Genomic DNA, 13,146 nt, shown 5'->3' on the forward strand with positions numbered 1-13,146 from the left:
CTGACCTGAGATTCCTTATGTCTGATTGAAATATCTAGGATGTTGAACCAAAGATTGCAGTCGAAATTTGAGAACTGTCCATGTGTTTATATCCATTTTTTAGTTCTACGTCTTAAAATGATGGATGTTATGACAATACTGAAACAAAGGTGCTGATGTTTCATGAAGCATATGGTGGCTACCATATAAAAAGCATTGCATGTTTTAGTGTGCCAGAAATAACACAAAATGGGAATATAGGGCTCAAAATGAGAGACCGCCTGAAAATAGGGCATTTTTGACACCTCTTGAGACCAAATCTCTCTCTCTCTCTGTCTGTATATTTCTCTCTCTCGTTTGCTGTTAGTATTGACCGTGATCTCTGTTCCACCTCTAAAACTTTGCCAAGAAATGTCTTAACACAATTACACAGCATGCAATTGATTTATGGAGCAATAACATGTCTGTGCATCTCTCTTTGAATTGAGGAAAAAAAGCATGAGTGACTTTCCAGTTATGAAGAGCATTTTTCACTAGCTTTGAGAAGTCTGATTCTTCTTAGTGAATCGGTTCATTCAGGTGGTTCGTTTGAATCAGCTATTCATCTATTCAAGCTCATTTAAACTGGAAAATGGCAAATTATCATAACATTAACCCTGTTGACAACAGTTTACTGAACATTTCGACAAAATAAAATGCAAAGGTTTTTGGTTACACTTTATTTTAAGGTGTTCTTGTTACAGTGTAATTATACATTTACATACTGAGAAATATTAATTAACTGCATGTACGGACTAGGGTTTGGCTCAGAGTATTGTAAGTGCATGTAACATGTAACAAGGACAGCTTAAAATAAAGTGTTACCAAGTTTGTTTGTTTTTTTTATGCTGGGTATTATATTTGATACATCAGGCTTTTATGGCTCATACCATATGATACAGTGAGAATATGAAGGATAAACGTCTCAGTTTTATTCAGAGCCTCACATTGAGCAAAAATATGCAATCTGATGCAGATGGTGATCTGGCCAAAAAATAAGATGAAATCCTTATAGCTTAATGTAAATCAGTGAGATCATTATAACACAAACAGTCATCACTGTATATATCCTCATAATATGTCTTGATAAATGCTTAGTTTTATAATCAAAGAAATGGTCAACAAATGTTCCTTAAAAGCCTGATTTATCATATTTGATACTCAAATTTCAACACATTTTTACTAAAAATTATATGTGTGTAATAATTACGTAAAGCTAAGTTGTTTCAGTCCAGTAAGTGGACTGAAACAACTGAAACGTCTTGAAATATTACTAATAATATAAAAGTTATTCTTAGGTTTACTTTATTAAAAAACAGTAAAGATTTCACAGCAAAAAAACATGAACCATGACCTGAAGATGGAGAGTTTTAAAATGACACTAAAAGGCCTTTTACTTGATTAAAAAAAAAGGTATGAACTATTAGTCAGATGATCGGATGACAAAATGAAGGTCATTTTTGTTTCCAAAGTTTTGATATCCTTTAGAGACCTTAGAAATTTGTGTATCAAATATGATACAGTAGGCTTCGTATAGTGTTCACTGCACTTCAGATATGAAAGACTGAAAAATAAACTAAATTAGGTCTTTTCCGTAAAAAAAAAAAAAAAAAAAATCCATGTAAGATATTGTGCTTAAATAAACATGTAATTCAGCCAGTCTATGTTTTGTTGTGAGCCGTATTGTTTGCGATTGAGGTTGCTGAAAAAATGCAGTTACCTATCTCTGTGGTAATACGAATGTGTGTGGGTTTTTTTTTTGTTTGTTTTAAACATTATTGCAGTTTGGAATTATTGCAGTTACTACTTTTATATTTATATAATAAATAGCCTATAATTATGGAAGCCTGTTTCCAACACTATATAGAACATAAAACAAGGTAATTTGCCGACTTTTCTCTAAGAATTCTGAAGTTTTTTTTTTTCCTTTTTTTTTTTTTTTCTTTTCAGAATTGCATGATTCAAACTCAGAATTGTAAGATATAAACTCGTAATTGCCAGTTATAAACTTAGAATTGTGAGATGTAAATTTGCAATTGTGAGTTTTAAAGTCCAATTTTGAGGGGGGGAAAAGACTGATATGTTTATATCTCACAACTTCTGCTTGTTATAAAATAAGAATTGCAAGATATAAACTCGCAGTTCTGAGGAAAAAAAAAAAAAAAAAAAACGTAATTGTGAGATATCCACCGGCAATTCTGAGAAAAAAAAATGTGTATTTAAATTTTGCAATTCTGACCTTATTTCTCAGATTTGTGATTTTATAACTCGCAATTATAGGGCCCTTTTTATTTTTCTCCAAATTTTGTTTTTTTTTCTGTTTTAATTTTTCTCAACATCTTTTTAATGGTTCAGTTAAATTTTATTAATCAAAGAGCGTGTCTAATTAACTAAAATCTTGAAACTTATACAATTTCACATCAATTTAATAAAGGTTTAACAAAAATGACATGTTTAGGGCCCTATGAAATGTTTATTTTTTCTCAAATATTTTTTTCTCATATGTTTTATTGTTATGGAATTCTGTGTTTTAGCATGTCTAATTATTCGAATGCATACTTAATTTATTCAATTTTATTCTTAAAATAGCCTAATGAAAGGGTTTTTTTTACCCTCAGAACTTCTGTGTTGTGTATTTAAAATGTTCTGGTTATCAAATGAAGGCATAAAACATTAATTTCATTTATCTTTTAATTATTGAAAATTAAGCAAACTTTTTTTGGCAAACAAAGGGGAATTTACTATTTACTATTAAATTTACTACTAAATTAAAACATTAATTACATTAAAACATGAATTGGGAGTTTATATCTCTTACATGTATTATGCAATTCTAGGAGTCAGAAATGTGAGATAAAAAGTCACAATAACATTTTTTTTTTTTTTTTAATCAGTGGTGGAAACGGGCTGCCGTATATAATAAATATACAATACATTAGATGAAGTAAAATAAATGTGTTTGAGTCGACATTCTATTGACTTATTAGTGAAAATGCAATACTTCTAATGAAATGTAAGAATACATTTCTCATATAACAACAATCATTGCAAATGATTTTTATCAGTTTAACCATTGTACAGTATGATGAAAATGTTTTCGTTGATTGAAACTAAAGTTCTTATACATTTACTCAACTAAAACTTGACTAAACAAAAACAGGTCATTGTCGACTAAAATATGATGAAAACGACAAAGCCCATTTGACACCAGACTAAAAATAGCTGACAAAATGAAGACTAGATGAGAATGACACACATAAACCTCTCAAGCCTCCCGTCTCATGACCTCGAGGTCAGCAGCTCTGGTCAGGGACGCCATTACTGTCCAATTAGACGGCCAACGATTCACCTGCCAGAGGAAGTCGGTGAAGTTTCCCGGTGTCCTCTAACCCATCAGGGCTCGAATACGAGATGTGTATGAGTGTATGTGTGTTGTAGTGACCTCTAAAACCTCTCGAGTCCATGAGCCGAACCTCTGCCCCATTAATACTTAATGCAGCACCTTGTCTTGACCTCCGTCTCCGAGCGCCTTTTATCACCCGCCGACTGAGATGACTTCTCAATAACCACATGACATCAAGGCCCTGATGTGATGGAGGTGGGGTATAAAGGGTACTTAAGACAAGACTCTAAAAGCAAAACCAATGGTTATTTATGCACTGGTCAGTTTTGAGACTTTGGGCTGTTCATGCTAAAGAAAACATCCAAAATAAATATTTAACTGTAGTGCGTATGTATACTTAATTCAAACGCCCGCTGAAAATGTAGCTTTGCACCACACGAATAAATTAAATTTGAAAATATATTCAAATAGAAATCAGATATTCAAAATTGTAATAATATTTCGAAATTTTACTGTTTTTACTGTACTTTTTATCAGATAAATGCAGTTTTGGTGAGCGAAAGAAACAAACAAAAAAATATTTTTATTTCTATTTAAGCTTTAAGGTTTAACTTTAGACTAGTGGAAAGAAAACATTTCAAATACACATTTACGTGTTTATTTTATTACACTTTATGTATTTCTGTCCATTTCAGTTATATTAAAGCCCATTTTCTCTCTTTTTTTTCTCCTGTAGTAAGTGAAAAATCTCCATTTTAGCAGTGCTTACTGTACATACACCAAGTTTTATAGTTTGAGGTGTTTGATCATATATCATTCGCCTGGTTTATACTTCACATCTTTTTATTGTGTTTTCTGCTGACTTGTAAAATATACTGCAACTGTTATACAATGAAACAGTGCGTCTGGCAGGAAACCAAATGAAAAAGTAATACACAAAACTCTAAGACCGAAACATTCAAACCTTTCTCCCATCTGCTTGATTTATATTATGTTTTTATTCCCAAAAACAATGGTAAAAATTGATTTTTGGTTCTGATTTATTGATAAAAAGATGTTTTCTGATTTCTGGAGTGATAAAAAGAGATCCAAAATTGCCTCTGTAAAACGTCAACTGTAATATGTCAACAAAATGATGAAGGAATGTTTTCATAACACTGGTGTGTGTCTTTTCAGGGCATTATGGGAAAGAAAACTTCCGGAGCGGTCAAGACATGCACAACTTCATTTCCTCCGGATTTGTGACGATCGGCAGAGGCCATCTGAAAGGTAATCACACAACTGTTTTCAACACTGATAATAATCAGAAATGTTTACTGAGCAGCAAATCAACATATTAGAATGATTTCTGAACGATCATGTGACACTGAAAACTGAATTTATGATGCTGAAACTTCAGATTAAATTCACAATTAAAGTCACATGAAAAACTGTTATTTGAAATTGTAATAATATTTCACAATATTGCAGTTTTTACAGTATTTTTGATCAAATAAATGCAGTCTTAATGAGCAATAGAGACTTAAAAACATTAAACAATCTTAATTGTTTTAATTTTTGGTTTACATTTTGTGTCTAATGCATATTTAAATTGGACTTAAATGTCCAAAAGTGCCCACATACTTTTAAGGACCTCTTTATTACTACATCCTGTTGATGACGGTGTTTTTATTATTATTATTATTATTATTATTATTACTTTGAATAGCCTTTTACTTTTATATTTTATATTTTTTTTACTTTTCATTTTAATTTTATTTTAGGTTTTAAAAATACAGTACATTTTGTTAGGGGTTTTTTCTTCTTCTTAGAATTCTTAGATTCTTAGAAATTATTAGTTATTTTGTATCTTTATTTTAACATTTCTAAATTTTCTATTTATGTTCCAGATTTTAAGGTTAGTTTTTTTGTTTGTTTGTTTGTTTGTTTGTTTATGTTGTAGTTTTTAATGAAAGTTTACGAAAAGTTACTTGAAATAAAGCTGAAATAAAACATCAATATTTAAAAAATTGTAGTTGTAGTTTTAGTAGTTTTACTATTTTAGTATTTTTTATTTTAATATTTTCAGTTTTTTTATTTAATTTTCATTTTTTAAATATAAATTTATATTTACATATTACATATTTAGGTTTTTAACTTCTATTTATTTATTTATTTATTTATTTATTTTTACAAACTTTTATGAAAAGTTTCTTGGGAAAAAAAAAGCTGAAATAAGATATTTTAAATATTGTAGTTGTAGATTTATTAGTTTTAATATTATTTTAAATGATCTTTTATTTTTATATTTTCAGTTATAAAAATGTATTTATTTAAGTTTCATTTTAGGTTTAAAAAAATATTTTTTATATTTAATACATTGCATTTTTTAAAATATTTTATTTAGCTTTAATTAGTTTATTTCAGTTTTAGTAATTTAAGTTCTTTAGCTTAAAATCGTTTCAGTTGCCAAAGAACATTTCTAATTTGCATATTAGTTCAAGTTTTTACAATTAGCTTTTTTTTAATCAAAAGTTTAAAAATTGTAGTTGTAGTTTTAGTAGTTTTAATATGATATCAATATATAATGTTATATTTTTAATTTTAAGGGTTTGTTATTTAAATTTCATTTTAGGTTAAAAAATATATTCTTTATATTTAATATACTGCAATTTTTAAATATTTTATTTAGCTTTAATCTATGTTTGTTTCAGTTTCAGTTTTAGTACTTAATTTCAGTTAGTTGTTAAAGAACATTTTTAATTTGTATTTAGTTTAAGTTTTTAGAAGTAGGTTTTTTAGCAAACGTTTATAAAAAGTTACTTAAAATAAATATAAAATTATTAAAGATATTTTTAAAAAAGTGTAGTTGTAGTTTTAGTATTTTAATATTATATTAAATTATCGTTTATTTGTATATTTTCATGTTTTTTAAATATTTCTTTTATATTTCTATACTTCTATCTATTTAGTTTTATTTCAGTTTTAGTTTTGGTCATTTTAGTATTTTTTTCTCTTTTTTTTTTTTTTTTTTTTTTACCAATGTTACAAAAAGTTGCTTGAAATAAAGCTGAAATAAACTATATTTTAAAAGTTGTAGTTGCATTGGTAACACTGTTTGATGACAATGAAACACAGACTTTGACGTTCAAAACGTTGAAACCGTTTCAATCACTCACCTAAAAAAAAAAAGTACATTATTAAAATCTCCCGAATGTCTTTTAGCCGTGTTTCATTTGCCGAGCACGTGTCCTAGAGGGAGATTGAGCTGTTGACAGCGCAATAATGACGTTTCCTAAAGCTAATTAACAGACTGGGGAAGCTTGTTGGAAAGAAAGCAGCTGCCAAGCGTCTGCGGCCTCGTCTCCGCTCCTCATTGTCTCTCCTGAGTGAATCACCGCGGCCCACATAATGCGGCATAATCAGCGCGCCACGGGCCGATTGTTAACACTACAACAACATAATCCACCCGCTTCCACGTTCGTAAGCAATAACATTTACATTAATGACCGCCTGTGGAATATCAATGACATCAGCGGACGCCGATGACGTCACACGTTATTATTTTGATGCGAAATAACCACGTTGGTTTCCTCGGCTAATAAAAAGGATGTCAGTTTGTTGAATCGTTTATCGATTGAGCTAATTGCACGACGCCGCTGGCAGATTTGCGGCGCGTGATTCGGATGCGACTGTAAAAGAGGATAAAGTTAATACCCCCACGCGCCGCGCTTCCTCAAGGTGAAAGAGTTTAATAAGTTGCTTAAGTATTTTTTGCTTATTCAACCTGGCTCCGAAGCCCTGCGGTTCATGCAAATTGGCCTTAATCTTCACCCTGTTTAATTCCACCTGATTGAATTTCTTTACAGATTCTCTCCAGAGGTGACGGAGCTGCCCGCTCGATCTGCTCCTCAAACTCTCTGCTGATTTAGGTTGAGAGTCTGTTCAAGTTAACGTGAAATCAAAAGCCGTGCTGCTTTGCTTTCTTAATCCATCATTCTGGTCTTGTTGTGAATGTTTTTTTTTTAATTTTGGCTTTGAAATCGTTCATTAAAAAGTTAATAACTTGCTCTGCTTCTGAAACAACTTCACTTTTGAGCTGGTTGTCGTGTAATTCATGTTTACCAGTCGCCAAATATCCATTTAGACAATGTTTACTTTGCATTACAGCAGTAAGTGGGCATATAGCTTTGTGTGCATGTTTGTCTTTCTTTCCTTCTTTTTTCATCTTTCTTTCATTTCTTTATTTCTTTTTAGGATCACTGAGATTATATTATAGTTTGTAATAATTTTTTTAATTAGTTTTTAGTTTTCCCGGTTTCATTTTAATTTTCGTTGACGTTTTAGTCATTTTTTGTGTCTTTTTGACATTTTTAATTATTATTTTTTTGTGTGTGTGTGTGTGTGTGTGTGTGTCTATACATTTAAATATTTATTATATGATTTTATTCTTATATTGTCTGTTTTCATTTTAATTTTAATTAAAGTTTAATTAAATTTTTAATTTTAATTAAAGTTTTAGTTATTTTGTTGTGTGTTTTTATGACAACAAAATATTTTTTTGTTTTAGTTGTTTATTTTGGTATGTTTTTCTGTATTTTATTTTATTTCAGTTAGCATTGATTTTATTTAAGCAATGGAAATTATATATAAATATATATATATATATATATATATATATATATATATACACACATATGGAAAAGTTACTTGAAATAAAGCTGAAATGAAATATAAATATTTAAAAAAAAAACTGTAGTTTTAGTAGTTTTAGTATTCTATTAAATTATCTTTTAATTTTTTTTATTTTCAGGGTTTTTTATTTACATTTCATTTTAGGTTTACATTTTTATATACTTATTATATTGCATTTTTAAAAAAATATTCTATTTATCATTAATATATGTTTATTTCAGTTTTTGCAATAGTTTTAGTAGTTGTAATATTATATTAATACATAATATTATATTTTTATATTTTCAGGGTTTTTATTTAAAGTTTATTTTAGTTAAAAAAAATATTTTTATATTCAATATATTGCATTTTTTAAATATTTTATATTTTTATGCTTATTTCAGTTTCAGTTTTAGTCATTTTAGGACTTTAGCTTAAGATAATTTCAGTTAGTTGTTGAAGAACATTTTTAATTTGTATTTAGGTTTTTAGAAGTAGGTTTTTTCAACAAAAGTTCATGTAAAGTTGCTTAAAATAAAGTTGAAATAATAAAAATATTTTAAAAATTGCAGTTGTAGTTTTAGTATTTTAATATCATATTAAATTATCTTTTATGTATAATTAGTATGTTTTGGTATTTTTGTTGTGTGTTTTTTATATTTTTAATTCATTTTTTTTGTCTATATATTTGTATTACTATTTTTAATCTGCTTTTATTTTCATATTTTGTTTTCATTTTAATTTTAGATAAAGTTTTACTAATTTTGTTGTGTTTTTGACATTTTTTATTAGTTTTATTTTTATCTATATATGGTTTTTGTTATTTTTAATCAGGTTTTATATTTTCGGTTAAGTTTTAGTGATTTTGTTGTGTGTTTTTCACATTTTTTGATTTTTAGTTTTTTTTTTTAAATATGTCAATATAATTTTTATTTTTTTTATTACAGTTTTTTAAATAAATCTTCAGCTAGCTAGAATAAAACGTTTTTTCTATTTTTAATTTTATTTCAGTTAGCAAGTAACGGAAATGTTATTTTATGTATAATAACCATGATATATCTGTATCACTACATTCTGTCGATGACAGTGTTATTTGACTATTATTTATATGCTATTATATTATTAATAATTTGATCAGCTTATATTTTCAGTTTTCATTTTAATATTTAAAAATAAATTTTCAAAAATGTAGTTAAAATAAAGTTTAGAAAAAATATGTTTTGTGCCCTTGTCACTTTTTTTTTTGCAATATTTATTTTTTTATTTTAGTTTTAGTAATTTTACTACTTCAACTTATTTCAGTCATCAAGAAAGATTTATAATTTTATAATTTCTCATTTTATTTTAAGTTTATAGTTTATTTACTTCAGCTTTGTTTCAAGTAAAATGCTTTTACCTTTGTTTTATTATATATATATATATATATATATATATATATATATATATATATATTTTTTATATTTACATTTTCTATTTATTTATATTTTAAATTGTAATTTATATATATATATATATATATATATATATGCACCACTGTTCAAAATGTAGTGGTCGATAAGATTTTACTGTTTTGTAAAGGAGTTCTGCTCACCAAGACTGCATTTATTCGATTAAATATAAGGTAAAACCAGTAGAATAGTGATTTTTAGACATTTTAGTGTTATAACAACTCTGGTCAATGACATTTAAGCACAACTTTTGATGCTTAATACGTGCTAAAATAGTTTATATCAATATTAAGGACTGTTTGATGTAAACTTTAAACTTACGGACGGTAAAGTTTGTCAGCCGTATATGTGCATATGACAGCATGAAGTGAGTTAAAGTGTGTGTTTATGTGTGTTTGTGTTTCTGCAGCGCAGCACTCTGTAGATGATCTCGGGCAGATGTCATGGCAGGGCGACCTGGACGTTCCTCTGTCCTACAGTATGTATTGTGCTTCAAACATGATCCTAAAACACCACACACACGCTCCTCCTGCTCACAGGTGACCTTTGTGCTTTAATAAAACTGCTGTTTGGATGCTCTAGAATCTGTTGTAACTGATGATTATGAAACAATTAAATGCTGCTCTTGAGAAGAGAAAAACTTGCAGCAAAAGCGTCGTAAAATCAAGCAACTGTAAGCAAGAGCATTTTATTAGAAGCCTTGAATATTAAGCTAATTTAGTGCATTTTTACAAATACTTACAACAAAATTTAATCTAAATTCAAAGGGATTTTATTTATTTATTTATTTGTTTGTTTGTTTGTTTTAAAATATAAACATTAATGTCAAAACAATTTAAGCACTTCTTTTTGCTGTTTAGACCATTATTATTTTTTAGTTTTTAGTTATTTACCATATTGCTTTTTTTAGTTTGTTTGTTGTATGTTTAATTATATAGTAATTATATTCGATTATGTTTTTATTTATTTATTTATTTATTTATAATTGTAGGATATTTTGCTTGATTTTAAGAGTAAAATTTTTAATTTATATTTTCTGTTTTTATTTTAATTTTAGTTAAAGTTTTACTAATTTTGTTGTTTATCAGTTTTTAATGTCTATATATAGTTTTTATTAATTTATCAATTTAATTAATTTATTTTGTCTTTTTTTAAAGGAGTTTAAGTACATCAAATGAAACTAAATGAAAATAAACCTTCAACTAGATGAAATAAAACATATTTTTCTATATGTAATTCATTTTAGGTAACTTATTTTGTTTTTATGTGTATTTATATTTTTATTACTATTATTTTTTATTTTTGCTTAATTTTAATACATTTTTGCTTGATTTTAGGAGGAAGATTTTTATTTTATATTTTTCATTTTTAATTATTATCAATTATTTCTTTTTAATTTATCAGTTTTTTATGTCTGTATATTTTTTGATGTAATTTATTTTTTTATTTTTTTTAGTTGTTAATTTTAATACATCAAAAGCAACAAAAAAAATCTAACTAGCTAAAATAAATTTTTATATTTATTTTTAATTTATTTTAGATAAAATTGTGTTTGTTTGTGTGTTTATTTATATTTATTACTATTATTTTTATTTTTACTTCTGCTTAATTTTAGGACATTTCTGCTTGATTTTAGGAGGAAGATTTTTATTTTATATTTTCTGCTTTCATTTTTAATTATTATCAGTTATTTCTTTTAAATTAATCAGTTTTTTTAATTTCTGTATATTTTTTAATTTAATTTATTTTTTTTAGTTGTTAATTTTAGTACATCAAAAGCAACAAAAAATAAATCTAACTAGCTAAAATAAAACATATTTTTATATTTATTTTACATCTTAGATAACGTTTTGTTTGTTTGTTCATGTGTTTATTTATATTTATTATTATATATATATTTTTTTTTAATTTTAAGACATTTTTGCTTGATTTTAGGACATTTTGTTTTTTGCTTATTTCAAAGTGGTATTTTTTGCAGTGTCCTATCTTGAAGACTTGCTGTGATGTTTTATCGTGTCTTTTCAAAGAAAGATTTGAATCTTGCTCAAATTGAATGTGGAGCTGTGCGTTTTCGTGTGTGTATGTGAGATATGCGGTACATGACATATGTAATGTTTCATAGTTTGATTTTAATCTGGGTGCTTGCAGGGTAAATGGCGTTTTTGTGTTTGGAAAAGCAGCGTTTCTGCTTTAATGTGCTCCCTTGTGCTTCATATAAATTAACTTTGTGATTCATTTCACCTCCTGCAGCAGCAGAAACAAGTTTGCTGTATTTTTTTTTTTTTTTTTTTTTTTTTTTTTTTTTTTTCCCAGTACAGTATCGGTAGGTTATTAATGACTGTTGCGGGTTTCTCCTCGCTGTTACCATGGTGATCCTTTTTAACCACTGTACCATATAATTCAACAACAGCGTTTGACTCTGAACCAGCAGAAATCCCTCTTTGTTCAAACCCTGGGATTATTCATCTGACCTGCGCTAATTAGAGCTTTAATTATACAGCAAACCTTCAACAAACATTATTAGTGCTGTCTGCAGAAGCTATCGCTCATACTTAGAGACTGGAGCAAACCCTGAAGTATTTAGTGTTCGTGCTACGAACTGTAGTTGAGGAAAGTTGTGCTGGTGCTTTTCTAAGTGATCAGACTTTTTGCCTGATGCCAGTAAACCATGCAGAAAATCTCATAGACTTGCACTGACAAACACCACTGACTTTTCAATCAGAAAATGTCTGAATGTAGTTTTGATTTTACACAGTGTTATCATGTAGTTTGTGTTGTTTTAGTAATATTAAGGTGCTATTATAGTTTTTATAATTAATTAATTTATTTTAATATTTGTTATTTAATAAATATTTTAATTTTAGTTAAAGTTTTAGTAATTTTGTTGTGCATTGTCATCATTTGTATTTATTTTCATAGCTTTATTTTTTTTAATGTATATACGCTTTTTAAAATATTTTATATTCAATTTTTTTATATATATATTATTTCATTTTAATTTTAGTTAGTTTTATGTTGTTCAGTGGTTTTGTCATTTTCATTAGTTTTTTATGTTTTTAGTTTTTATTTATATTTTTATTTGGCTTTTATTTTTAGAATTTGTTTTAATTTTACTTTCAACATTTTATCAATTTTGTTTTGTTTGCCATTTTTTATTTTTAAATTTGTCTGTGTAGTTTTCAATTACATTTTAAAATTTAATTTTTGTTTATGTTTTGTTTTTATTTTTATTTTAGTTTAAGTTTTAGTAATTTTGTTGTGTTTTGTCATTTTTATCAGCCTTATATATTTTTGTTATTTGTCTGTATAGTTTTATTAATACTTCAAATTAATTTTCTTATTCGTTTTTATGTGTATATTCATCATGTTTATTAGTTTTATTTATTTTTTAAATGTATATATACTTTTTTAATATTTTGAATTATTTATTGTCTTTTTTATACAGTTTTTATGTTGTTGTGTTTTTGTCATTTTCATTAGTTTTTTGTATTTTAATGTCTATAGTGTTTATTAATATTATAAACTAACTTTTATTTTTATGTTTTGTGATTTATTTTTACTATTAACGTTTTAGTAATTTTGTTGTTGTTTTGTCATTTTTGTTATATATATATATATATATATATATATATATTTTTAAATTGTCTGTATAGTTTTATTAATACTTTGAGTTAGTTTTTGTTT

At 26.6% G+C, this 13,146-nt stretch overlaps 1 protein-coding gene across 2 annotated transcripts in view; it reads left to right on the forward strand.

Annotated features, from left to right (window-relative positions):
- LOC127163447 (protein shisa-6) overlaps positions 1 to 13,146 on the forward strand; it is a 111,130-nt gene that overhangs the window by 26,219 nt on the left and 71,765 nt on the right. For both annotated transcript variants that reach the window (XM_051106678.1, XM_051106679.1), the window contains exons 4-5: positions 4,538 to 4,630; positions 9,872 to 9,940. In XM_051106678.1, the coding sequence (XP_050962635.1) occupies positions 4,538 to 4,630; positions 9,872 to 9,940 (162 nt within the window). The remainder of the gene's footprint in view (positions 1 to 4,537; positions 4,631 to 9,871; positions 9,941 to 13,146) is intronic.

The sequence above is a fragment of the Labeo rohita genome, chromosome 3, assembly GCF_022985175.1.
Source record: "Labeo rohita strain BAU-BD-2019 chromosome 3, IGBB_LRoh.1.0, whole genome shotgun sequence".
In the NCBI taxonomy this organism is placed as follows: domain Eukaryota; kingdom Metazoa; phylum Chordata; class Actinopteri; order Cypriniformes; family Cyprinidae; genus Labeo; species Labeo rohita.